This window comes from Talpa occidentalis, unplaced genomic scaffold (genome assembly GCF_014898055.3).
Source record: "Talpa occidentalis isolate TD23 unplaced genomic scaffold, MPIMG_talOcc4v2.1 talOcc4.2, whole genome shotgun sequence".
In the NCBI taxonomy this organism is placed as follows: Eukaryota; Metazoa; Chordata; class Mammalia; order Eulipotyphla; family Talpidae; genus Talpa; species Talpa occidentalis.
The window spans coordinates 105,329,724-105,355,839 of NW_023602073.1; the positions used below are offsets into that span (position 1 = coordinate 105,329,724).

General features: G+C 30.9%; 1 protein-coding gene across 5 annotated transcripts in view; it reads left to right on the plus strand.

Moving 5' to 3' along the window:
- GRIK2 (glutamate ionotropic receptor kainate type subunit 2) overlaps window positions 1-20,255 on the plus strand; it is a 587,451-nt gene extending 567,196 nt beyond the window's left edge. Inside the window, exons 16-18 of one of the 5 annotated variants that reach the window (XM_054699052.1) lie at window positions 5,249-5,499; window positions 15,927-16,061; window positions 18,580-18,744. In XM_054699052.1, the coding sequence (XP_054555027.1) occupies window positions 5,249-5,499; window positions 15,927-16,046 (371 nt within the window). In that variant the 3' untranslated portion in view covers window positions 16,047-16,061; window positions 18,580-18,744. Of the gene's footprint in view, window positions 1-5,248; window positions 5,500-13,830; window positions 13,918-15,926; window positions 16,066-18,579 lie in introns of those variants that run through there. The other 4 variants (XM_054699054.1, XM_054699055.1, XM_054699053.1 and 1 more) reach the window with 4 other exon arrangements.
- Window positions 20,256-26,116: the final 5,861 nt, after the last annotated feature.

The window sequence follows — 26,116 nt, forward strand, 5'->3', positions numbered from 1 at the left end:
TTACCTATAAATGACATATAGCCCAGTCTTAAGTCAGCATTTACAGGGCCTCCATAGTTTAGGAATATGTCTTAGAAATATTTATCAATCTAAACTCTTTCAAGAACAGAAATGATTCTGATACAACTAAAGTTCTTTGAGACAGTCCTTAGTATACTGTGTGTTTAGTGGTAATGTTATATTCATATGCTCAAACATCTTGTAAATTACATTTCCGAAAGTGCTCAACATTGTGAAATAATGACAAGCTAGAAGAAACCTAAAATTGTTAGTAGTCTACTTCATAGAAATATCTTCCCAGCTCAAAGAGAATACTTCCAGGTTGTAAACTAATTCTGTCATACATAGGATATAATAGCATCGTGATGGTCTGAGTAACAACAAAATATATAAAACAAAAAGACACTAAAGTCCTTTTGAAATGGGGAGTTTTTGCCATTGTGACTAATAGCAATACTCAGCCAGCCCCTTATTATTTTAGCAGTATATTAAAGAATTTGAACACTATCAGGGGGAACAAAAATGTGTACTTCCTCCCCCCAAAATTATTTTCATTAATTTAGTATGCAAATATATTTAAATAACTCTTATATTTCAAAATTATCCTGCAAAGAGATTTGAAAGTCAGATGTGGAGACATGTCTTAAAGTGAGCATTGTAAATTCTTATGAGTGGGTGGTTCATGAAGTGTATGGATCAGTAGATGGAAAAGAACATATTGGTGTAATGAGTTTTAGAAAGAGGTCCTTTTCAAAAATCAAGAGAGATTTTGTTTATGACTTTTGTAATTGACTAAAGCAAACAGAAGCCTGATTTAAAAGTAAAGAAACTTTTGGGTGGAATATTGTCAGAATAGATGATGTGATTTTAGCATACTTCACAAAAGCAGTATTAGACAACTTGCTGTGCAACCTTTAAAGAAAAGCTATTTGTTAATCAATAAGCCTCCCCAGGAATTTAAGTGTAATACTAAATGCATTTACTTTATAATTTGTATCCTACATAGATGTATTGAAACAGAATAAGGAAAATATTGGTATATACTTAATATTACAAGTTTGTAAAGAATATGAAAGGAAAATCAAGTGAGCAAAAAAATTGTGTAGAGTTAGTCTTATGACCAAGTACATATAACAATGCAGGTTCTATTTCACAAGAAGGAAAGTTAGAATAGTAGAAAGAAATAAAGGAGGGAAGGACATTGGGAGCATTGAAGGATTTAGGAAAAGGAGGAGAAAGGAAAGGGTGTGAAAGAGAAAGAAGGAAAGGAAATAAAAAAAGAGGGCAGACAGGAGAAGACAAAGTATAAGAGGAAAAGAAAAATGAAGAAAGGGAAGTAGTAATGGGAGAAAGGAAGGAAAGAAGGGGGGCATGGGGGACAGAGGGAGGGAAGGATAAAGGAAGAGACTCAATCAGTCCTACAAATCAGCTTTGAAATATTTGTTGAATTTTACATTAATTGTTTGTGATAATCACAGTTAATTTTCTTACCGAATTTTCAATCTATCCTTTGGGAAATGTTCTAATGAAATTCTAGTTTTCTATAAAATTCCTTGATCAAATTTAACAATGATTTTTAGAGATAGTAATTGTATTACTGAGAAAATTTGGAATAAATGCATTTGTAGTTTTTATTAATGACCACACGTATGCTCTCATGTTGTATCATTTGAGTTGCCTCAGTGTCTCCTAAGTTCTCCATTTGGACTCCATGTCTTATGCATCTGATGTATCAGGGGACTTCATGATGTAATAAACATTCATTTGTTTCTTATTTCCTTTTCTCCCTCCCTCTCTTCCTACCTCTGCTCCCTCCCTTTTCTTCCCTTCACCTCTGTAAGTTAGAGCTGTTTTAATGTGATAAATGAAAACTTTTTTCTAACCAAACTTAGAACCCTCCTACAGAAATATGCATCCTCCTTAGAGGCAACCTTACATTGTGCTTCTCTTACATTCCCAGCTTCTCTCAGTTGAAATTGAAGGCCAGCATAGTTTGATTGCCAATATATTGCTGGAGGATGGCTGTGACTTGGGCAAGACTTATGCTCTATATACCTAGTGGCTGTTCACATCATTAGAACTAAACTCATAGCTGTTCATGTCATAAGAAGTATGAAAAATATTTTGTTCTCTGTTCTCAATATTCCTTGAAATTTTTTGACTACATGACATTACAGTCCACATTTGCTTCAACGGGTATTTATTTGGAAATGCTTCCCAGGGATATTCAATAGATATACCAAAAAAGCAAGAATTTATCATTGAATCCTTTTTTTTTATTTTTAAGATTTATTTATTTATGCATACAAGAACTGGGGTACAGGCCAGAGGTGCAAGGCGTGAAAGGAGTCACCAAAGATAGTGGTGAGCAGAACAGGCAGATTGACTGAAATACACCGCTGAGGGGAGTAGCAGGCTATGCAGGAGAGGTCTGCTGTGCCATGTGGGTAGCTCCCTGGCCTAGGATCAAACTTGTGCCACAGAGGTTGCAGATAGGTTCACAGTGCTGTGATTAACCCCTTGCGCCACTAGGGAGGCCCTGAATCCTTTGTTTAATTACTTAAACTGATTCAATGAAGAATAATGATTAACATAGGGCAATAATTTGCTATCATTGATTATATTCCCTAATATTTCATACTGATAAAAATATCAACACAAAGCATACTAACTTTGTAATTTTAGTTCAAACCAAATACTACTAATACTTTACTAATACTATGTTTACACTGAAAACATAGTGGGGACAGTGTGGGGAGTTTTGTTTTCAGTGGGAAATTTTTATATCTACAATTGGAGTGAAAATAAGAAGTACAGCCAGCAAGAAATCAAGATGTATTCATCATCTGTTGGAACGTGTGTTGCTTTTGTTTGTACCTTATTTTGTTCTTGAGGATATAGTCGAGAATATTGTAGTTGAGGCTATTAGAATACACATTCTAATGCAGTTCAGTGGGTATAATATTGAGCAATGAGAGAATATTCAATATTGTTGAACATGAGAAATGAACTAGCACACCATATTGCTTTGCTAGATCAAAAAAATTCCATATTTAAGAGCCTCTTTTTTAAGTAATTATCACTCCCCCAATTTGATTATAATTAACTGATTTCCAGGAAAGAAGCCACATTTTTATTTTGCTATGTGCGACTATTCTACAAGTACTCTCCACATAAGACTTGTTTCAGATACTATTTCTAATTGAAAGACATACTTGATAAATTAAAATTCTGCTTAAATTGGAGGCTTTCCCCACTCAACCAGATTTTGATTTTGGACGAAATACAACGGTTAATCAGAATGGCAATTCAGAGTTAAAATGACATTGAATACCATACTAGTTTGCATGTAATGAATTAATGAAAACTAGATGGTCAAACAACATTGTTTTAACTCATGGTGTTAAATACATGTCAGAGACCAAAAGTGCCAGGATGTCATTCTTATATCATGTTCCGAATACCTCAGCAAGATAGCATGCTCCTCTTAAGACATAACATTTGTTGAGTCTATAATGTGAAAAAAATGATTGAGAATAAAGATGATTGGATGGATGGATGGATGAACAGAGAGACAGTGCTAAGGAGCTAGAGATAAATATGCTCTATGCCAAAAAAGATTGTAATTACATAGATTACATCTTGAAAGCTAAAATAATAATACTAGGTAAGCTAGGCTGTGTGTGATGAATAGAAAGTAGTCTGGGCTAGACTAATCCCTTGGAATCTGACATGACTGAGGAACTGATTTTAAACCGTTTTCATCAGAGTAGTATTTGGAAGACAGCATAGAAAAGATACTGAAAAGCAAAGCTTCCCTAGTGTGCTTAGGAATTATCACAAAATAAAAATTAAATATTTAAATTCTAAGAATGGGTTATGCCATTCTAAGGAAAATTAAAAAATCTTGGTGGTGGGTATGGTGTGGTAACAAATCTGAAAATGTGTGTTTTTACCACTGAGTCATATATGGTGGTGTGACCACAGTAAAAACAATATAATTTTTTTTAAAAAAATTGAAGCCATCTACTGCATTTTTGATGTGTAGATTTAGGATTATGTTAAAGAACCAGTTCTCCTGCTACATTTGGTACATCTTTACAACTACAACTTTTTCAACAGATTACTAACTTCCTAATTTCCTCATCTTTTTACTTTTTGCCTACTCTTTCTAAAAGAGTAATACTGAATTACTTTTTCTATATTAATAAAAATAACTCAAGATGACTAGTAGTTCCTTATGAGACAGAAAAGTTTCCTGGTAAGTTTTTAATTGCTTTTAGCAAAAATAGTTTTAGGCATAGAAGTGTATATACTAAAGTCAAAACAAAAGCTTAGGCAACATTGAGTGCAAACCAAAATACTTGTGGATGAATTTGTGAAGGAAAATTAACTGTGCAGTATGGTAGTTTTAGAAAAGAAGAATAAATTTTAGAGACAGGTTATTTCTGGGTGGGATAAAGCAATAAAATCAATCCCTTGGAACAGATATTGAAAGACACATGTAATTCAGTATTATTCTATGTGCTTTGTGACCAATTATAAATGTTATTACTTATCATATATTAGTTAATGTAGATGAATATCTATCCCATCAGCATAAATTTAAATTAAATAGTTGCTGCCACTGAAAATAGCATTACCTCTCAAACCATAAAATGATAAACAATCAAAATAATCTTACAATGCATTGTCATAATGATTTTTGAATGATCCAAGTCTATACAAATCTGGTACTTCTGTTATTCACATCGAATAACAAATATGAGTGGTTAACTACCAGTGGGGAGGTAGTAATTACCTTTGAATATAGCTCAGTCATAATCACTTGAATTACTCTATTTTTCCTATAATTTTCCTAAAAATAAGTTACTATTCTACCAGTGTTCTGTTTTCAGTGTAGAATGATTCCTATATATTAACTAAATATCCTTTCATTCCATTTCCTTTTGTAGATTACTACTCATTGTTTTATTTTCCAATGTTCTGTGTTGAGCCTGACTTTTAAAGAGACATTTTTCTTCTTTGAACAAAAAATGATTTTTAGCCTTCAATATCTAGAATGGCCACCCCCCTTATTTTTGTTAAACTTCTGTTCTCTACCCTTTTCTAGTTGTTTGTCAATACTGAAAATAATGATTGGCACAATGGACAATTGGAAAAAAAATTCATTTTCCTCTCATCATGATGACCTTTAGTTCTGAAATTTTGGGTTCTTTGAAATACTTAATTTACTCTCTTTTCTTAGGTTCTCCATATAGAGACAAAATCACTATAGCAATTCTTCAGCTACAAGAAGAAGGCAAGCTTCACATGATGAAGGAGAAGTGGTGGAGGGGCAATGGTTGCCCAGAGGAGGAAAGCAAAGAGGCCAGCGCCCTGGGGGTTCAAAATATTGGTGGCATCTTCATTGTTCTGGCAGCCGGCTTGGTGCTCTCAGTTTTTGTGGCAGTGGGAGAGTTTTTATACAAATCCAAAAAAAATGCTCAATTGGAAAAGGTAAATGTCACTTTTTTGCAATTTAAAACAATAGTAGTTATAATAAAACGAACTATTTTTGATCTTTCCAAACAAAGGTAGTGCTATAGAACTATGACTGTTAATTGTCTTATGTCATCCATTACATAACGAAAGTTCACAAAAAGAGCTCATGATCACCTTCATGAGTTTTAACTGTAATATGTCTAATTGTAGCCAGCTTCAGAAAAAGTGACTATCCCTACCCTATTGAGACAATGAAACCTAAAAAAGAAACATACAGCTTGAAGTTTTATGTAGATGGTTAACAGAGGAATATAATAAAGAAAGCAAAAGTCAGAAAATGTATATGAAAGAAAATAATACTTCTTTTCAGATAAAAAAATTTATGCTATAACTGATGAACAGTTACAAGTCATAGAATAATAAAAATTTTAAATATTTTGAATCAATAAAATTTTTCATTATAAATAAACCTGCACATATGGAAATTATAAATAATTTTCTACATTAATGAGTGTGTGAAAATATTGTGGGGTTATTATTTGCCATTTAATGTTATTCATAATGAGTTCTTTATTCCCTAGCTCCAGTCTTTAAAATATGTAGATCCCAAAAATATTGAGATGATTATAATTTTCTTTTGATTTTAATATATTCATTCTTTTGTATAAATGTCTTTATATTCTATTTTTTTAAAGCTCATGAATCTCATTCAGATTATATATTTCTAGTAGTGTAATTTCCTCAGTTCTTTAAATATGAGAAAATATTTGTTGAAAAGTTTCTCAGATGTCCAAGGCACTTTTGTATGTAAATTTATAGCTCTGGACGTGAAATACTGCATTCACATTTTTAATTTTTCTGGCACTTATTTAGTCTTTTTATCCTTTTTTGATTTTAATTAAAAAATTCTTTAGGGCTTAACTTTTTGACCTTGCATCAGAGTGAGATTTCAGTATTTTCAATATTTTTTAAAAATTGTGAACTTTTATTGGTAAATATGAAGATTGGAAAATGATGTTTTATAAATAATCATACATGAATATGAGGTAAATATATTCTGATCTTTAAAGTATTTGCAATTTAAAACTTTTTAAAAGATAAAAATATTTCCTTTATTTAAATCATTTATGTAACAATTACTTATTCTTTCTAGAGTCAAAATTTTGAATGTAGCATTTCTACACTTTTACTATCCTGTCTCTAGGTTAAGTAATCCAATAGTTTGAAAAATTCATACCATCACATGATTTGTTTTCCCACAGCATTTAGTATTTGCTGACTTAGCTTAATGAAATATTTATTGCACTGGTGTGACTGATCTAAGGTCTAAGTAGATTTTTTGTGTCATGATTGCTTGTATGATGCCAAAGTGAGTTTTGAAATCAAATTGAAAGAACTAACCAAAGATAAAAAACAACTCATCAATTTTCATTTTTAGTATAATTTGTTTAAAATGTGATCCTTGGTTAGTTGGTGCTTGCAGTGAGTCCAAAAGTTATAGAAGGAATTTGGAACCTCAAATCCATATGTAATTATTTTCTTTCAGTTAAGATCAGTATTAAAATAAAACAAATGAATTTATTTCTAAATGATTTGCGGTATTCTATTGTCCTTGTCTCTTTGTGTCCTGTTTATATGACTTACCTAGGCCTTGTTTTTATGCACAATTCTTTTTCAAGATTTATGTTTAAAATAAAAACAAAAGATGTGGTGATTTAATTCCGTAAAATAATCTGCTTTATTGTTATTATAGATAAGTAGTTTAATTTTTCACATGTCATCTAAACAAGTCTCTTGATTTTCTATTGATCCTTAGAACCTTCTAAAAAGTTATGGAAAGTAAATTGAGATTCTTATTTTGGTCAGAAACACATGAAACATTTTCTTGTAAAGAACAACTATCAAATGTGTTGATAGTCATATTTCCTAATACTTTCACATAATGCACATAGCTTCTATAATAAGATCTAAAGCCCCCAACTTAGCTGATGAGGTGCTTCAGGGTCTGTTTCTGTCCACCATTGTAATTTTTATCTTTTGCTTCTCCCCAATTTACACGTTACCTCTAGACAAACTAAATCATGTACAATTTTCCAATATCATACAGCTTTTACGAATCCTCTTCCATTTGACTTAAGCAAAACTTGTCCATGATTCTACTTGGCAAACTTCCACTAATAAGTTTAGATTGGGCATTGAAGACTAGTCATCAACTTTCTGAAAAAGCTTTTTCTAATTAATATATATATAAAATGGGTTTGGCCACAGAACATAGTAATTTCATAAGATGGAAAGAAAAATGACTTGTATGTTTCACTTATTATTTACTCAGCTGATTTCAGAGTCAATCATCATTTAAAAAATATCACCTCCTTTGCAAAAGTTGAGACCAGCATGTCAAGCTATATCCACCATTAGTTTAGATTAGATCCATTTTCTCTGTGAAGTCTATGCACATATCTCCATTTTCACTCAGTATACTGTTTAATTCATATTGATTGGTTTCTGATGTGTGTGCCTTTCTCCCTATCAGACTGTTAGTTCCTTTAGGACAAGAAACTAGCATTTTTAATTTTTATTTCCAAGGTCTCAAACAGTTCCTGTTAAGAGTAGATAGATCACTCTGTAATCTATCATCTGTCTGTCTTCCTTCATTCCTCCCTCGTTCCCTCCTCCTTTCCATCTATTTCAATTAATAGTGAAGTTGATTCCAGCAACCTGTTTAGAAAAATCTATTACATAATTAAAAAATAACTATATTTCCGTATAATATGAAAGAACTGTATTTATAAATTCAGTACTTATGTATGTGTTCACTAGAAGAGATACAATTTATTCATTGATTGTGATAAATTCTTTGTCAACTTTCTTGAGAAAAAATATTTTATTCAGTTGACTAAACAGCTGTTTAACATCTTATTCCATTTGTTAAAATTTGCTGCTAAGAAATTCCAAGATTTTGTCATAAGATATGCATGAGAACATACTGATATTCTCAGTTTACTTACACTTTAGGTTGTTTCTTCCACCTAACTTTCTTAAATTTGCAAAATAAGGTAAATACTTGTGAAATTATTCATTTGCTCAGTAATATTTTATTGAGAAATAAATATACAGTGAATAATATTTTGCACATTGATAGTAGGCAGTGTTAAAATGCATAATTCCAGGCACAAACTGCTTCACTACCTCTTTTTCCTTTCTTTCTCCTCATTCTTTACATTATTCTAGTATTTTTTATAAGAACAAGTGGAACTGCCTATGTTATCTAAATAAGTCTGCAGATAAAGTAATCACACAAACTAGTTGACTAGTTTAACTTTTAGTTTACCATATAGCTAATATCTTTCAAGTCTTCTAATGATGATAATCATAAAAATTAATAATATTTTCATATAAAGATGAAAATAAAATGTCTTATCATACACTTTGTAAAATATTAATGAAACAAATATTTCTTGATGACTATAGCTTTTTATATGTCCGTGATTTGATAATTAAAAGTAGTATTAAGAATGTATCATTTTAAAATGATGGCAGATTAAAACTGAAAATGTAACATATGGTTGAAATATGCGGGTCTTGAAGAATTGAGAAACTGTAAATTGCATTCTTTTGAGGTAACCACAAGATGGTGCATTACAATTTTTATAATGCTTAATGGTGTTAATTTTTGATGCAAATGCAGCAAATGCAGCAAAAATACATTACTTTTTACTTATTCAGCCATTTAAAATAAATAAGCATTTATTTTACTGATTTTTCCAAAATGTAATAATCATTTGAAAAGATAACTCAAAGGGTTTTTGTTCAAAGTGTTTCTGGAAAAGTAACTAATCAACTATGCATTTACTAATAGATTTTCTTTTTCCCATACCTTTTCCCTGATATAAAAAATATTACTACTTAAAGTTCATTTGGTAAGCACTGCAAGAAATGGTTGTATACCTGAGGCAATTTTTGTATTTTCCAGGTTATGTACATTTATTTCAAAGTTCCTGTATTTCCCTTCTAGTCTTAGAATTGAAATTGTGGCTTAACATATAGTTTTATTTTCTCTGGTAATATTTATGATAATATATTCATTTTTAGAAGCATGAATTATAATTTTAATTTTTATAAACTGCTTTATGGATGTTATGATTAACTAATTTATGTCTAAAGTTACTCATCACTTCTTAAACATTTGATTATGTCTGCTTATAAAAAATATATACATTATGCCTTGTTTTTATTTCCAGAAACAATAATATTATGACACAGTGTAATCTTTTGGTTTTTATCTAATTTTATACACAGAAATATTTTCTTTCCTGTGTAATGAATAATGAATTTGACTGTATAAATTATTTTTGTTGAACAGTTTGAACATGAATCTTTGAGATTCCTGAAATCAAAACCTTGATGATAAAACCATTCCCTTTCCTATTTCTTAAGTATATACCAAATGCAGTAAATTTTCTGAGAAGTAAAAAATAAATTGTTGTTCATATATTGAATTTGTTAGCTATGCATCTTGTGTTGGACACATTTTTGTTCCACTTTTCCTCTAAGATGTTTGTGAGGCACATTTTAATAACTACATGGTAGTATTGCTTTTCAGGATATAGTTCATTGTAGTCAATTTAGTTATTTGTATTATAAATATTGGTAAGTCATATACAAGATAATCCCCACATAAAGATAGTTTTCCAATCACTGAAAATTCAAAAATATTATGGGGGATACATAATATTATTCAGTCTATAGTAGAATAATGAATGTGAAAGGTAGCCATAACCCATAGTAAAAGGATGAATAAGACAAAGAAATTTGGGGAATTATAAGGAGAAATCAGAGCAGTTTAATTTACATCTACAAGGCTAGGAACCCTGGGCAAAAGATTATACACAAAGAAAATTTTTTCAAAGCTGTTTTAATCTGCATTTCATGGAAACTGAAGGATGAAAACAGCTCACTCACAGATCATGATATATAAATTGATATTAGAATGTTGAAGATTTAGTATTAACAGGAGCAATTCTTTTTAAGAGAAGCCATCTATTGGCTAATCTACAGCATGCAAATATTTACAAATCATCAGTAAATGTAATATTTCAATATTTACATTTCTAAGCAGTGCTAATTTATAAACTGCCTCTGCTTTTCATTATGTTTACTGTATGAAAATTTAACTACATTTAATTTTTCAGAAGTTAAAAATTGGAGACAAATTTTAATATAAGAAAATTTATGGCCCTCCCCTGGTGGCACAGGAGGTTGAGCGCAAATCTGTGAGGCTGTCCGCAGCCTCTTAGTGCCAGTTCGATCCCAGCCGGCCTAAAGGGTCCCACATGGCGTAGCAGACCTCTCCTGTCTTGCCTGCTGCTCCCCTCAGCAGTGTATTTCATTAGTCTGCCTGTTCTGTTCCCTGCTCTGTCTTTGGTGAATCCTCTTACCCTCCTGTGCATCTGGACTGTACCCTAGTTCTTGTGTAAATAAATAAATAAATCTTTAAAAAAAAAAGAAAATTTAGGTTTGAAGCATGTTGATCTTCAGAAATGAAAACCTGCAAATATTCCATCTTGGACCATTTTTATGTTATTGCCTTTTTCCGAGAGCAGTGTATCTCGCAATTCTCATTAATGACCTATATAATGGCTAACTGGATTTTTTTTTAATGTTTCTACATATAAATATGAAATCATCCTCCAAAATAAAATGACAATCTTCACTTAATTCACTAACCTACTTTCAAATCAACAAAAGGATTTATAAGTCGTTTATGATCCCATTTTCTTTCTATTCCCATAAATAATAATATTTTAAAGTTAAGGTTATAGCTTGATAGATAATAATCTTATGACAATGTTTTTACAAATGACTTTACAGCTGTTAAAGTATAACATTTCATTAAATACAGTGTTACCTTGAGAACTGAGAACTGTGTAAATACTGTCATCCATATTGTGCAGAAGAGAAGTGTCTCAGGTTCAAGTATGTTTTCCAAGGTCAAAGTCTAAAACCATTCACACTACACATTACTGCACAAAATGGAGGGAGAATACCTAATTGTTTTTCTTAATAGATTTTCTCCTTGAAGTTTCATTGGTAAAATGTGTGGCTTAGGAGTTTAAAACAGATTGTGCACTTTGATTATAAATACTGTCTGGTTATCACTTTCTTACACATTAAGCATGAGGTATAAAATAAAAAAGACTTGGGATCATTTCTCAACTTTGTTTAACCTTGGACAAAATTACTTAACTTTTCTATATGTTTTTTAAAATAAGTAAATTGATTACAAATACAATCAAATGAAAATGTTCTAAAATGTTCTAAAAATTAGTATACAAAATGTTCTAAAAATTATGAATTAGTATACAAAGTGTCTTGTTGAAAATGTATCATTATGACTCCTAGCAAGAAATTCATGATTAACATTGCTTTTTCTTACAAAGCATTTCACAGCCCTGTTGACTAAAGTGATGCTGAAGCTTGTCACATCTTATTTATTGATTTTTCTAGCTTAAGTAGAAGAAGTGTAAAAATGTATAATGTCCCATTTTTCTCTGTCTCATTGTAGTTGCAAAATTCAATATAAAGATACTGTGTAACTGTTTCTGTAGGAATCAAAGTTTCTGAGAATATTTCAACCTTTCATTATGTTTATTATTGTAAAATAATCCAGGCTGAAGCATAGTGATCTATCATTTTATTCATTGGGAAAAAATGTATTTTTTGCTCCTTAATTTTTTTCTTTCTGATTTATTGTTGAGTTTCAAAAAAATTACCATTTATTAGTAGTAAGTTCTACGTAAAAGGCTTGGGTAAAACTCAAATCATTGCTAATGAGACAGGGTAACTTGATGAAGCACTCATAGAATGAAAGTCAAGAGACTAGCACTCCTCTCTTACCTCTTATACCATTTATTTGCTCAACCTTGGATAGATAACTTTCCAGAGTTAGGTTTTATAGCTCTAAATGCAGTAGGATCACTAAAGAACCTACATGTAAAGATTTGTCTGACTTGCCCAATTTATCTAAATCATACAGATTTTCAAAAATTAGTAGCTCCAAAACTAAATTATCAGATCATATTTGCTACATATGTTTTTTGACATTAGTTTTAAATATTCATTTTTCATCTTTCATTGCTTCACTTTATCTTCATATATCCTTAGGTCATTCATTCTTCTGATACATAACATTAACAATTTGATATTTTTAAAAAGACTACCAATTAAAAAGTATAAATCAAAAGTATAAATCACATAAAATATTTATTTTCCTCTTATAATACATCAATATTTATATAAAATATTGTATCTTATGTACCTTGTATACCATGTTAGTTATTATTTAATTCAGATTTATCTAATGTGTGATAATTATCTGCTAAGACCACAATGATTGTTTGAATTTGTCTCTATAGAGATGATTTGGAATTCTCCATCAGAGGACTTAAAACATCAGAAATTAGAAAGTATCTGGGAATGGATTAGGTATAGTGGGCAAAATCTACAAATGACAAAGACAAAGCAGAACAGTTAGGTTTCATAATGCTAGCATAGCCAAACACTGAATTACCAAATCTTATTGAAAATGTTTAAAAATGTGTTGGTAGGACTTCAGTGGAACTTTATGGAAAAAGGTTGAAATTATTCTGAAGCAATAATGGATTAACATTTAGTTAATTTTATATGACCAAAAATAGGATATCAAAACACATAAAATAGTTTCCTCCTTAAAAATAGATGTTAAATACAAAGCTGAGAACAATGTACAATATTTTATGATTAGTTTTCCTTCAGATGATATATGAATATATATGTGTATAAATATATTCAACATAAGGTGATGAACATCAAAGTTTAAAAAATCAAACTGTTTTTTTATCAGTTGCTGTTTTTGAAAAAAAGATATTGCTAAATATAAAAGATTTAACTTAAAATGAAGTTTAATAAGTTAGTGTTCAATGTGTACATGTTTACAACTAGCTTTCTGTATTTTAAAAATTCTGTGCATCTCCAAGTGCAGTCACGTTGTTAAACTATTAAATTAAGAAGTTAAACTATTAAGAATAAATTATTGTAGAATACCAGCAGTTATATTCTTGAGAACATGTATCTGTGAACTTTACAATGGTTATCTTATACTCCAAAGAAAACAATACCTTTGTAAAAAATCAGTGTAAATATAGCCAAATTCATACTTTAAGTTTTCCAGGCCTTTATTGTTTCAAGAATTAGAGATGTGTAAATACAGGTTGCCTCACTAAATACAGTGAATTTTATAATGAGTTTTACTAACTTAAATGTAATTATACTTGCTAACAGCTCAAAGATTTAAATTTTCGTTTTCAGGAATCTTCTATTTGGTTAGTGCCACCCTACCATCCAGACACTGTTTAGTAAACTTTTGAAACTTACTAAAAGAGGTTTTTAATAATGGTTAGTATCCTTGTGCCTTTCTTTTTTCTTTTTGTAGTCTGTTATATTAATGTGAAGAAACATTTTTGTTGTTGTTTACACCCTAGAAATTTACCTCATTAATGACACATTTATGGGTTTCTATCCCTAAGAGTAATTTGAAAAGCAAGATATTTTTCTTTATTTTCTGTCTTCCCTTTCTTCTTTGATTCTTCTCCTCTCTTCCTTTCTTCTTTCTTTTCTCCTTTTGTTCTATTTCCTCCCTCCCTCTCTTCTTTCTTTCCTCCCACTTGCTCTCACTCTTTATTTTTTAATTATTATTTTTTAATTTTATATATTTTTACATCATTTTTTCATTTTTGCATGATGTATGCATTTTCATCTTGATTATAGTTCCCATACAATTCCCACCACCCTTGTTTTGATCCTACTCCCTTCTCTCCCTGCACCCCCCAGTTTGTCTCTGGTTTATAGTTGCTTATTGATTTTGATTTTTACTTTATTATAATTAGTCTTTTTCCTGGTCCCTTATTTAGGTTTTCTAAATTCCTGCTATGAGTGAGCCCATCCGCTATTTTTCTTTTTCTTTCTGGCTTATTTCACTAAGCATGATCCCTTCCAGCTCCATCCACGTTGCTGCAAATTGCATGAGTTTATCTTTTTTGATTGCTGAGTAATATCCCGTTGTATATATGTACCACATCTTCTTGATCCAGTCATCTATTTTTGGGCATTTGGGTTTTTTCCATATCTCACTCTGTCTTTCTTCTTCTATTTCTTCATCCTCCTTCTATCTCCTCCTTTCCCTCCTCCTTCCTTATTATAACCCAGGAAACTTTTCTTAATTACACTTTGGCTTTTCAAAGTCTTATTTCATAGTTCTATTAAAAAAAAACACATTTAAAAGATTCCAATCATGTATGTAGACAAGATGATTTGTCTCTATCAAGTGACAGCAAGTTAGAATTTTATTTAAAGTCAGTAACATTTTTTGACAACATTCAACATAGGGTAACAACTATTTCACAATAATCTCTAGAGTTTCAACTTTAGATTCTCCTATAGATAAAGGTATAGAATTTGCATTCTAAATCTTTTATAAAAAGTATATTATCCCAGTACCACAAGTGGACAGTGTTGTGTGATATCATTAAATTATTTTAATTTGCCTTATTGATTCCAAACTCTGATTTAAACCTAAATGTTATCAGTTTTATGATAAATTAAAAATATTTTGTATTTGGGAAGATAACCTAATGTCTCAATGATTTTATTAATTACTGAAAACTATTCATTCAAATAAACATGAATAGATATGGCAAAGAAGTAGCAAAATTCAACTAATTAAGAGAAAAAAGTTATTAAAGTTGGAAGTTGACAATATATATTCAAGGCAATTTGTTGGTTGGATAAAAGTTGTTGATATTTTTACTTTCTATTAGCCTTTGCAAAATAGATAAAACCTAAAGAGGTAATAGTGGGGTTACACATTTATAATTTTCAGGGTTCTAAATCTGAAGTATAATTTACAGAATGTAATTTTAGATTATAAAAATGAAGATATTTTGACTTTGTGAAGGTTTTTACCTACATTTCATATAACAACATTATAGATTTTATACTATAAAACTGCTTGAAAAATATTTTATGTATTCATAGTCTACAGTAAAAAATATAAATAGTTTATTCCTTAACTAAAAATAAAATTCAATCATTTTGTTTTTGAATGGGTATATTATTTATCAGAATTTTTTAAAGAAAATCAGTGGCTAGGATCTCTTACATGGATGAAAATTAATTGATATACCTATTCTGTTTCAAAAGTAATATCAAAATGTCTAGAAACTGAGTTTGTCCAGAAGTGAGTATTACAAATTATTTGCCATTTGGGAAATTTATTAATTTTAAATAAAAGCTGATTTCAAACAATTCAAAATTATTTACATCCTATAACATTTTTAAGTGTCAATGGCATCAAGTCTGACTTTGTTTTACTATCTAATCAATTGTTCTGTTAAATGTTTCAACAGATAGCCAAGACTAAGTTACCTCAAGACTATGTATTCCTTCCCCTTTTGGAGTCAGATTTTTCCATTTCTACAGTGTTGTCATCATCACCATCTTCATCATCATTATCATCATGTTCTTAATAAGTACATCTAATAGTAGGTATTAAGCAACAAGAAACACTGTGTCCATATAATGACTGTCAGGTATCATGTAGCTCCTTTAATAGAAATATAATTCATGAATTGCAGTTTGTATAATTTAACACATAATAAAAAATAATGCATGGCAGTAACTCTAGCTAATGGGAAATTCATGACTTCATGTATAGCATTTAGTCATAATTCAAGCACTAATAAATTAGTATTTTTGGTAATTCAATGTTATTAAACAATTACCAAAGTTTTACCTAATTAGATTTACTTGTATACAATGCATTTTACTAAATCTCTGAAAAAAAAATTCTGAAGCAATTAAATTAGGAACATTTCTAAAATAAGAATTAAAGCATTAGAGTGTTTTGTAGCTATTGTCAATTCAGTCACCATGTGAAGAACACATGTATCTAGTCAGTGCTGTAAAAACTGGATTTCTGCTTATTACAATTCAGTGAAAGTGATATATAGATCTACAGATGATATTAAAAAAATATGATGAATGAAAAATACTGATGGGATCAAACTATATTGAGTGAGAATAATGAGACCGGTCAAATGGAAAGAGTTTCTTGGATAAATTAAAATTTGAATCATGTCCTGGGGAAGGGATAAAGTTGGATTGATATGAAGGATGAAGCAACTCAGCAGGGTACCAAAGTACGAAAAAGTAAAGGAGAAAAACCTTCGAGGCCAAAGCAATAAGAAGTGTGTGTAGAGAAAATAAGGTGGGGGTGAGGGTAGAGAAGGAAAGAGGAGAATGGAATCAGAGAAATCATGAGGGGAATATAGGAGATTTTAATTTCACCTATTTTGGGGCAAGAAAATAAGAGGTCATGGGTATAAAATTTTGGGAATCAGTGATCTTGGGATTATACCTGATGGTCGGAAAGAAAGTAATGGAATTTAAAGATAATGTGGATAGTGAGCAAAAAAAAAAAAAAAAGTATGAGAAGCAATAACCTAGCCATAGAGTTAGAAGATAACAAAAAATCTGTTCAAGGAACCCAGAAAAGAAGTTATTAGGACATAGTGAGGGGCAAACAATGAGGTACTAGGGAAGGATCGAAATTTAAAAAATGGATGTTAGGATATATTGCTGGAATTTAGATGCAAGCTGCAGAAAGTGACATAGTTTCTCTGAAACAGTTTTCTGTCATATAGAGGCCTACACTTCTTTCTTTGCTTAATTTTTCAAAATTTATTGGAGAATTTATTTTATTTATTCTTAATTTTGCTTACTTTAATTCAAACTATTAGGTGAGTGTCACAAAAGGCTGTGCTTGCAAAATATTTTTTTAAAAATATGACATATATGTCATTAATTATTTTCTGTATTCTTTTGGAATTAGTCTAACTTGATAAATGAAGCAGAAACATCCAAAACAAAAATAAGTCTTGGCATGAGTATTTGATTAGATTTATTTCATTAATTTTTCATGTCATTTTTTGAAATTATGTAAAGTTTTCATACTCGTTCACAATTTTTTCTTTTTCTTTTTCTGTTTTATTACTGTTAGAGGCAAAGCATAAATTCAGATAGGCAAAGATTTAGGATTACTGTGCAAAACCAAAAATGTAGACAACAATAAAAAATGTGCAAATACAAATAATATAAGCAACTAGTTTGTGAATCTAATTAATATGTAACTAACACATATATATTTCAACTAGCTGAGAGGAAGACTAACAAAATTTTATTTCACATATATGAATTTTGAAGAGTGTGTAATAATGAACCCCAGATATACAGAATTTATAGCCAATCTATTGCAAATGTAATGAAAATTAAGAAAAATGTGTTAATAGGTCACTTCATTTTCCTCATAGGCTATATTACTCACCAGCTATTAGTTATCAAATGTTTGATATTAAGAGTTAATATATGTTCATGGAATTTTAATGTGCTACGGTTTGTCATTTCATGATTAAATCATATTTGTTTGTAATCACCATCAATAATCTTATAGGCATAATCATAAAAAATACAATAAATACCAGAAATGGTTTTCCATATTTTTATGTCTAACTGTGTGACTGCTATTTTTGTTCTGTTTTAAGATACACAATGAAGAATCCATGTTTAAAAAGTATTTGCGTATCTCATGTTATTATCTTAAGCATATTACATTTCTACTTTTTATCTAAAAAATGAATCTCTGGTTATAGGTTTGTGTATTTGTGTTTGTATTGTTTTTAAACTTTAAGGTAGATTTATATCATATAATGCTAATCAATTTCACATCTAGAAGTCATATTCAAATATAAATGTAATATATGCGTTGTAGTTGACAGTTTATTTCAGTATCAGATGGAGATTTTCTTTAAGCTAATCCCCTTGAATAAAGTTTATCATGTGTTGTGTATTAAAATTGTAACAATTTGTTATACCCTTTCAAATGAAATTTTCCAAAACTTCAAGGCTGTTATACTGACAAGTCTGTAGAGCATGCTTTTAATATTGTCTCTGGATAGTTGCAATGTATCTATTTTGTAATATTTCATTTTCTGTGTCCTGTAGAGATCCTTCTGTAGTGCCATGGTAGAAGAACTGAGGATGTCCCTGAAGTGCCAGCGTCGATTAAAACACAAGCCACAGGCCCCAGTTATTGTGAAAACAGAAGAAGTTATCAACATGCACACTTTTAACGACAGAAGGTTGCCAGGTAAAGAAACCATGGCATAATGCTGGGAGATCAAACACCCAAGCACAAACTGTCGTCTTTTTTCCAAACAATTTAGCGAGAATGTTTCCTGTGGAAATATGCAACCTGTGCAAAATAAAATGAGTTACCTCATGCCGCTGTGTCTATGAACTAGAGACTCTGTGATCTAAGCAATTGCAATGATCAGACTTGATTTACAAGCATCATGGATCAACCAAGTTACACGGGGTTACACTGTTTATCATGGGTTCCTCCCTTCTTCTGAGTGAATGTTACATGCGCATTTTGTGGCTGGTTTCAAATGCAGTCCAATGAGAATATACAGGTTCCATTTGAAGTACAGCTGTTGCCAGGAGATGGAATATCAATGCCCCAAGGGTAACCAGTAAAAAATTATTATGAATAAAAATACTTGGAATCAGCAAAAACTGTAGTGTTACAAGAAACAGCACAGTCTTCTGAACACCCAGACAATAGAGGTGGTGATGTTAGTAGCCCCCAACTACTCAGTATAATGATCACCTGATAGACCATAAATGTTTATAGGATGTGAAAAAAATGCAATGCAAAACAAATCTGAATTTCATGGCAAATGGAACATAAAGCAGATCTTCATTAGTGTTTTTCTTTCTGTTTTGACAGTCTGTGTCACTGATTAAGATAGAAATGTCAATTACCAAGGCAATAATGTTTTTTTCTTAAATACACCAAGGCAGGTGATATAACATGTGACTCTACCAGATCCCTCCCTACCCTCCCCACCCAACATCCTTTCCTCAACCCCACACCAAGAATAAAAAAAGCAACAGTTGGTCCAGAGATTCTGAATTTTAAAGGATGATGTTTTGCCCTTTGTCTTAAGTTGTAAAAGAGGACTGAGTATTGATGGTTATATAGAAGACTGAAGTTTTCACTCTAACATTCAGATATGGTAATCCAAACCCTCGTTCCTGCTATAAAATGAAGGTAACAGAGCCTGGGCAGATCTCGGTGAAAGGAGAAAGGTCATCTACAGAAAAATATATTGGAAGAACTTTGAAGTGGACTGCATTTATCAGTACAGTCACAATGTTAAATGAACAAAATTCTTGAGCAGTTTTTTTCAAAAAAATGTTCAGGTTTATTTGTGGAAATGCAAGATTTCTATGAAAATAGTTTTTGTATGGAAATTTTTGTAATACTTTTTATCAACAAAATAAGAACACGTGTTCCTGTCAGGGGTGTGATGTCAAGCATGAATGGTAGTGCGTGTGCACCACCAACGTTTGGTGAAAACTATTTTTATCAAGAAAAAAGGAATCATAGAAGAGAAATATTTTCAAGTTAGATAATATAAAAGCTAGGTGCACTACCACCACTGCTTACCATGCCACACCCCTGGTTTCCACGAGGCTGATGACATACTGTAATGAACAATTGTGTGTAAAATGGTAAAAGACACAGACCTCTTGACAACATTGTGATAACAGTTGAGTGCACACAGTTTGCTGTTTGAATCCAATGCACAAAATTAAAAAAAATCATTAAAATTATGTCCATTTTACTTTCATCTTTGACTTTTATTTTTCTCTTATATGTGTAAGTGAATGCACAATATGCTCATTGCATTAAGGGAAGAATAGTTCTAAGTCCTCAAGGATGGCCACTTCCTGTGGCTAAAAATCAAGAAGCTGAGAAAAACAGTATCAGGAGATGAGCTACTCAGATGGAGGAAAAGCTGGATTGGCATAAATAATGGAACCTGTGGATTTAGGGCAATTAAGAGAAATGCGATGTCCTAGAGGTGACAACCATGATCCTACCATTTCCATGAATGGATATCAGAGGGTTTGTACAACTATGTAGTGATTGCTGAAAATACATTTGAAATTCAACCAATATTGAATTTAAGAATTCCTTGTGCATTGGCGATCATTAGTTTCAGCAAAGGGAGAAGCAAGAGTTTCAATAATAAAAAGATGATGTCATTTCTATATTAACATCCTAACAGCTTTTTATTTTAATACCACAAGTTGTAACATATATTTTACTACACAAAGTGTTACCCATTTTAATTATAACTCCTGAAAAAATAACAAAGTTCTGAAAAGAATTTTTTAAACTCACAGTAGTTTCATAATTAAGTTGCTAATATCTAATTAAATTTAAAAAATGTCCAAGTCTTTTCATAATATCTAGAGTCAGGTTTATTTTAAATTCAAGCTCATTTCAATAATAGTCTTATCCAAAAATATTTTATAAATTTACATACACTAGTCACTGCTAAAAATCTCAACATTTTTTTAGAGGCAAATAAGCCTAAATTAATGTCATAAAAATGTTACGATTTTGGATATTTTTATAAATGTTGTTATAATCAGATTTTAAAGCATTTTCAAAATTCCAGTTCTTCCTTATTTTAACCAGTCCTTAATAATAGGCAGAAATGATAACTCTGATTATTTTTTAAGTAGTCAGATAATAATTATTTAGATTTTTGGTAAATATTGTCAATAATTTTATTCAAGTAGTAATTAACAAATTTTGAAAACATAAAAATCCTGCTGAAATTTAACTCTAATAAGTTAATTTAATAGACTATATATAATATTTAATAGAATATATAAATGATATATAGTGCTTTATACCTTTCCTAGAAGGTTTCTGCATTATTACCAAAGCATACTTCTTTACTCATTAGAAACTATGAAAATATGGGATACTACTTAATTTTCATAAAATCTTGATTACTCAAAATGAAACTCAATCAATGCAAGAATATCTTCTCTCTCTGGAAAGGAAATTTTATTAAAGATTGTTCAAAATACAAGAAAAACATGAAGATAACAACTGTTCTACTTGACAAAATAACCTGATGATTCAAGGCAATCAATGAAGACACAGATACCACAAATAAATAACCGTAGCTACTATGGATGGGAACACTAGTGGATGGGAACACTGTATTCACTTCTACCACAACTAAATAATCCAAATAGATTTATAAGAAAATGGACATACAGAAAATTTTGTGCGACATGTATATTAACAAAATCATGGCATCTGGTAATAGTGTGTACCAAAATTTGTTAGGGAATGGGTTGCCCTATATAGTCAGAGACTAGGTTTATTTTCACTCACCTCCAATTCTCAGGTATAAATTTGAGCAGAATACTTTATACAAACAAGAGAGAACTCAACTGTTGCAGGAAACAGGACATGAAAGGAACAAGAATGTCATCAGTATGTGTCAAAGTAAGAAAATTATGGATAACGATATAGACCAGGCTCACCTGGGAATGTTGTCCTCAGGTTCAAAAGATGGTACACTAGCAGGAGAGATACTGCCATTTAAGTCTCGGCAGTATTGATGCATCTGTAATTTGAGTCACATTCCCCACTGTGTGTCTACAACTTTAATTATTGGAAATTCCTCCTTTCACATTCTTGTGATCCCCTTAGTCTCTCTACCATGTTGTATCTCATTGCCTCTAGCATATGTCCTCCTATTTCTTGTTTTTCTTCCCCCGCCCCCTCTAATTTTGGTGGCTTCTAGAGAAGAGTGCCTTAAAAGATCCATTTTTTGAGCTAGTTCATATCTGAAATTGTTTAATTCTACTCATAAATTGATATATTTGCTGAATGTGAAATTCTAAGTTGAAAATAATTTTCCTGAATAAATTTGAATACATTCTTTTATTGCTTTCTTACTTCCAGTCTACTTTGGACATACTTGAAGTCATTCCAATCTCATATTGTTTGTAGGTGATTACTTTAAACCCTCTTAGGTTTATTTGATCTTTTCCATCAGCATCCAGAAATATCCCAATGATATGTATGTATTTCACTTGTGCTGGGTTACTGTTGAATTTTTTTTTAATTTAGTCACCCTTGTGAACGTTGTTCTCCTATTTTTCTTTTCCATTATCTTTATCTTCCAAATATTCCATTCAGTTTTTCACTTCCAAATTGTTTGAGTCTATGAGTTCTTTTTTAATGACTATAGTATCTTCTTACATCTGAAGACACTGAATGTGCTTTTACAACATGTACGTCCTCCTGAATTAACCTCAGTTTCCTGCCAGTTGCATTTTTATGATTGCTTGTTTGTTTTTTATCTTAAATATTAGAGATTTTGTTCATATATTTGTTAAGTCTTATAATCTGTTAGTGATGAAGAAAAGAGACAAAAATCTGATTTGGAAGCTTTGAGAGCAAAGCAAGGTAGGGGTGAACATTATCCAATTTGAAATTTGCTGTAAATTAGTCTAGATGGACTATTATTCGGGGATCTGGTGATCCTTTCAAAATGCTTCTACCTTGAGATCTCTGCTTTTAGGTCTCTTAGATTCCTCTGAGAAATGTCTTAATTTTTTACCTGAAGAAGAAGAGCTCTGACTGCATGTTCTTGTAGTCTTTCCAGGAAATTTGAAATCCCTGCATTCATAATGACTAAGGTCACTTCGTCACCTGTGTTTAAGTTTGGTACTTAGGTTTGAAACTAGATCTATCATCTATCATTCTCTAATTTTGAGTCTTTTTTTTTTTTTTTTTTTTACTTTTGACAATTATTTAGTATTACTTTGCTGGAGAACAGGCTCCCAGGGATGAAGAAGACAGAGAAGATTATAGCAATCCACAGTTTTCAAACTTCATTTGACAAAATCTTATTGTATTCTCCCTCTTAGACTACTTATTGATGTGTATGGTAAAGCTTATTCCTGTGCCTTTAAGGATTCTGTGATATAATCTAATTCTTGGTTTTTCAACTACTCATTTAGGATTCCATTTTTTTTTTTTTTTTGAGTATGCCTACTTAACTATCATTTCTTTATGTGCTCCTCATGAAATTTTTCCCTTTTCTGTTTTTGGTGTTGGAGTTTTCTGCATTAAAAAAAAAATCTGTAATTTTTATGCTTGATTAAAAGCAAAATTAGATGCATGTATTCAGTCTTTAACTCTTAACAGAAACAAGAACCCTTTCTTTAAAGAAAGTATTGTGCAAAAAATCCAGATGGAAAGTGTATAGAAACTATACTCTGGTTTAAGTGAGTGAAAACAGAATGGAATTACAGAGAAACTAATATTACCAATGTTATCTTCTTACCAAATAATTTTTCTAACTATATAAAGGTGATACTCTCACAATAAAAAATGAATTTCACAAAATAAAACCAAAAATTATTTCTGAAATAGAAAGATTTCTATTTTAGTATCTGTCAAATAATGCTAAATCTGGAAACCAATGTAATTTATAACTAAGGGCTTATGTCTAATTCAAAACATTCCAATTTCTATTTTATACAGCTCAAGAAACATATGATATAATGCAGATAATAAACATTTTCTTAGTGAATCATGCTGAACTATAAGATTTTAAGAAACATTTTTAATATATTGCCTTATATTGTACCTTATTTTCATTATTTGTTGTGAATCTACTTAAAAATATATATTTTAAACAAATGTTCCACTGCCTCTTTACAGAGAATTTCAAATCATTTACATTTCAACTAGAGATTTTTATATTAAACTTACAAAATATCATAATTTCAATGACCAGCATAGTTAATCTTAAGGTCAATCTATAGAGTTTAATATTGAAACCAGTGTCTTAATGCACTGAAAAGACTTATAAATTCTACTTTAATCAAAATTCATGTGTTAAAGGAGAAATAAAAGATACTATTAACAGGATCCTTCTATACTATTTTAAAGTACTTTTTAATATTTACTGCTCACCTGAGGTTTTCATATTGTTTAAGACAGCTACTATAGGTTCAGTCATTGTAGCCAAATTTCCACCAGGAAGAAGGCTACAAGATAAAAAATAAAAAAGTCTGCTCCTTCCTTTTAAGGGTAAAAACCAGAGCTGAATGTTACACTGATTAGAATTTAGTCATATAAAGTAGACTGGAAACTGTAGACTTTAATTCAGACATCCATGTGTCAGTTAAAATTTAGGAGTTCTATTATCAAGGAAAATGTCTAAAGAGATATGGGGAAACAATCCGCAATTTCTACCATCCCTGATGTTTGTTAATGCCCTTACTTTGTTTACAGGGTAAAAGTAGAAAGTGCCCTAACAATTGACTTTGGAACTGAGAACATTGTTGAAATGTGGTGAAATGGGAGTCAAATCCCAAGTACTTGGCCCTGGTCCAAAAGTTTACCAAATGGCACTTGAGTCTGTCTCACACAGGTATCTTTTTATTAGATAATAAGTGAACTTAATTTAGACTAGAGAATAGGGGGAGACTTTCCTGGGGAAGTAATGTTTGCTTTACTGATGAAATATGATGAAAACCAGATACTCAGGAAAAGAAAGTTTTACAAGCCTATGACAAAGCATGTATAGCATCCTGTGATAAGGTGAAGCAAGGCTTGTATAACAGAGTAAATATTGATGGTGCATAAAGAGGCATGGGAATATGTAATAGGAATTTAAAATATAACTAACAACTCACCTTAACAAGGCAATGCAATTGAACTCAATGATTATCTTTATCCAAAGAGCAAAGAGAAACCATTTAAACCGCTTAAGCAGAAGCAAGATTATTGGATAAGATCTGCTCTTTGTAAAGACCATTCAGGCTGCAATTTGGAGTTTAAATAGGCACCACAGTGAATATGGACAGATTAGTGAAGAGGCCTTATCAGTAAGTAGTTTGGGTAAGATAACATGTTAGTTTCGATGAGAATCAAATGGTAGCATTGAAGATGAAAGAAAAAAATTAAAAATGTATTTAATAAGCCAAAATTGATACACTTTCATGGTAAATTCGGTAATAAAGAGTGCTAACAATTACTGTGCCATAACTTACAAATAGTGTTTTATATGAATTACCTTCTCAAATTTTCCAAGCAACCCTATGAGTCTAGGACTAATATCACCATATTATAGACATGGAAACTAATGACAGGAGAATTTAAATAAAATTTTAGAAGTCTTTACCAGTGCCATAGGCAGGCAGTATGACTCCAGTGTTCTTGGCAACTATATGAGCTCATGGAAACATGTAACATACCAATAGTTTATCAAAATGAACATTTATGTCTCATTCATGAAAATTCCTCTATGGCTATTGTTTCCTCTGTGATAATTCAAGATCCAGATTTTGAATTTTAGTGTGCATATGAGGCCTTCTAGATCACTTTAGAGCTCTTTAGCAGGACCTTGTCTCACTGTGTTGACTTACTTTAGAAAACTCACAAATGCTTGAGAATGTTGCAATATGGAAGAAGAGGAATACCTGTTTTGTGAAAGCTAGTTATGCCAACTATGCAGTGTGAGCCTGTTGTAGATTTATGGCTTTACCAACTGTCATCAGCTCAACTAGGAAACAAGAAATTTAAATCTGGGGAAGAGGATGCATTTAGTGTTTCCTACAACTCGAAATATCTCTGAAAAAT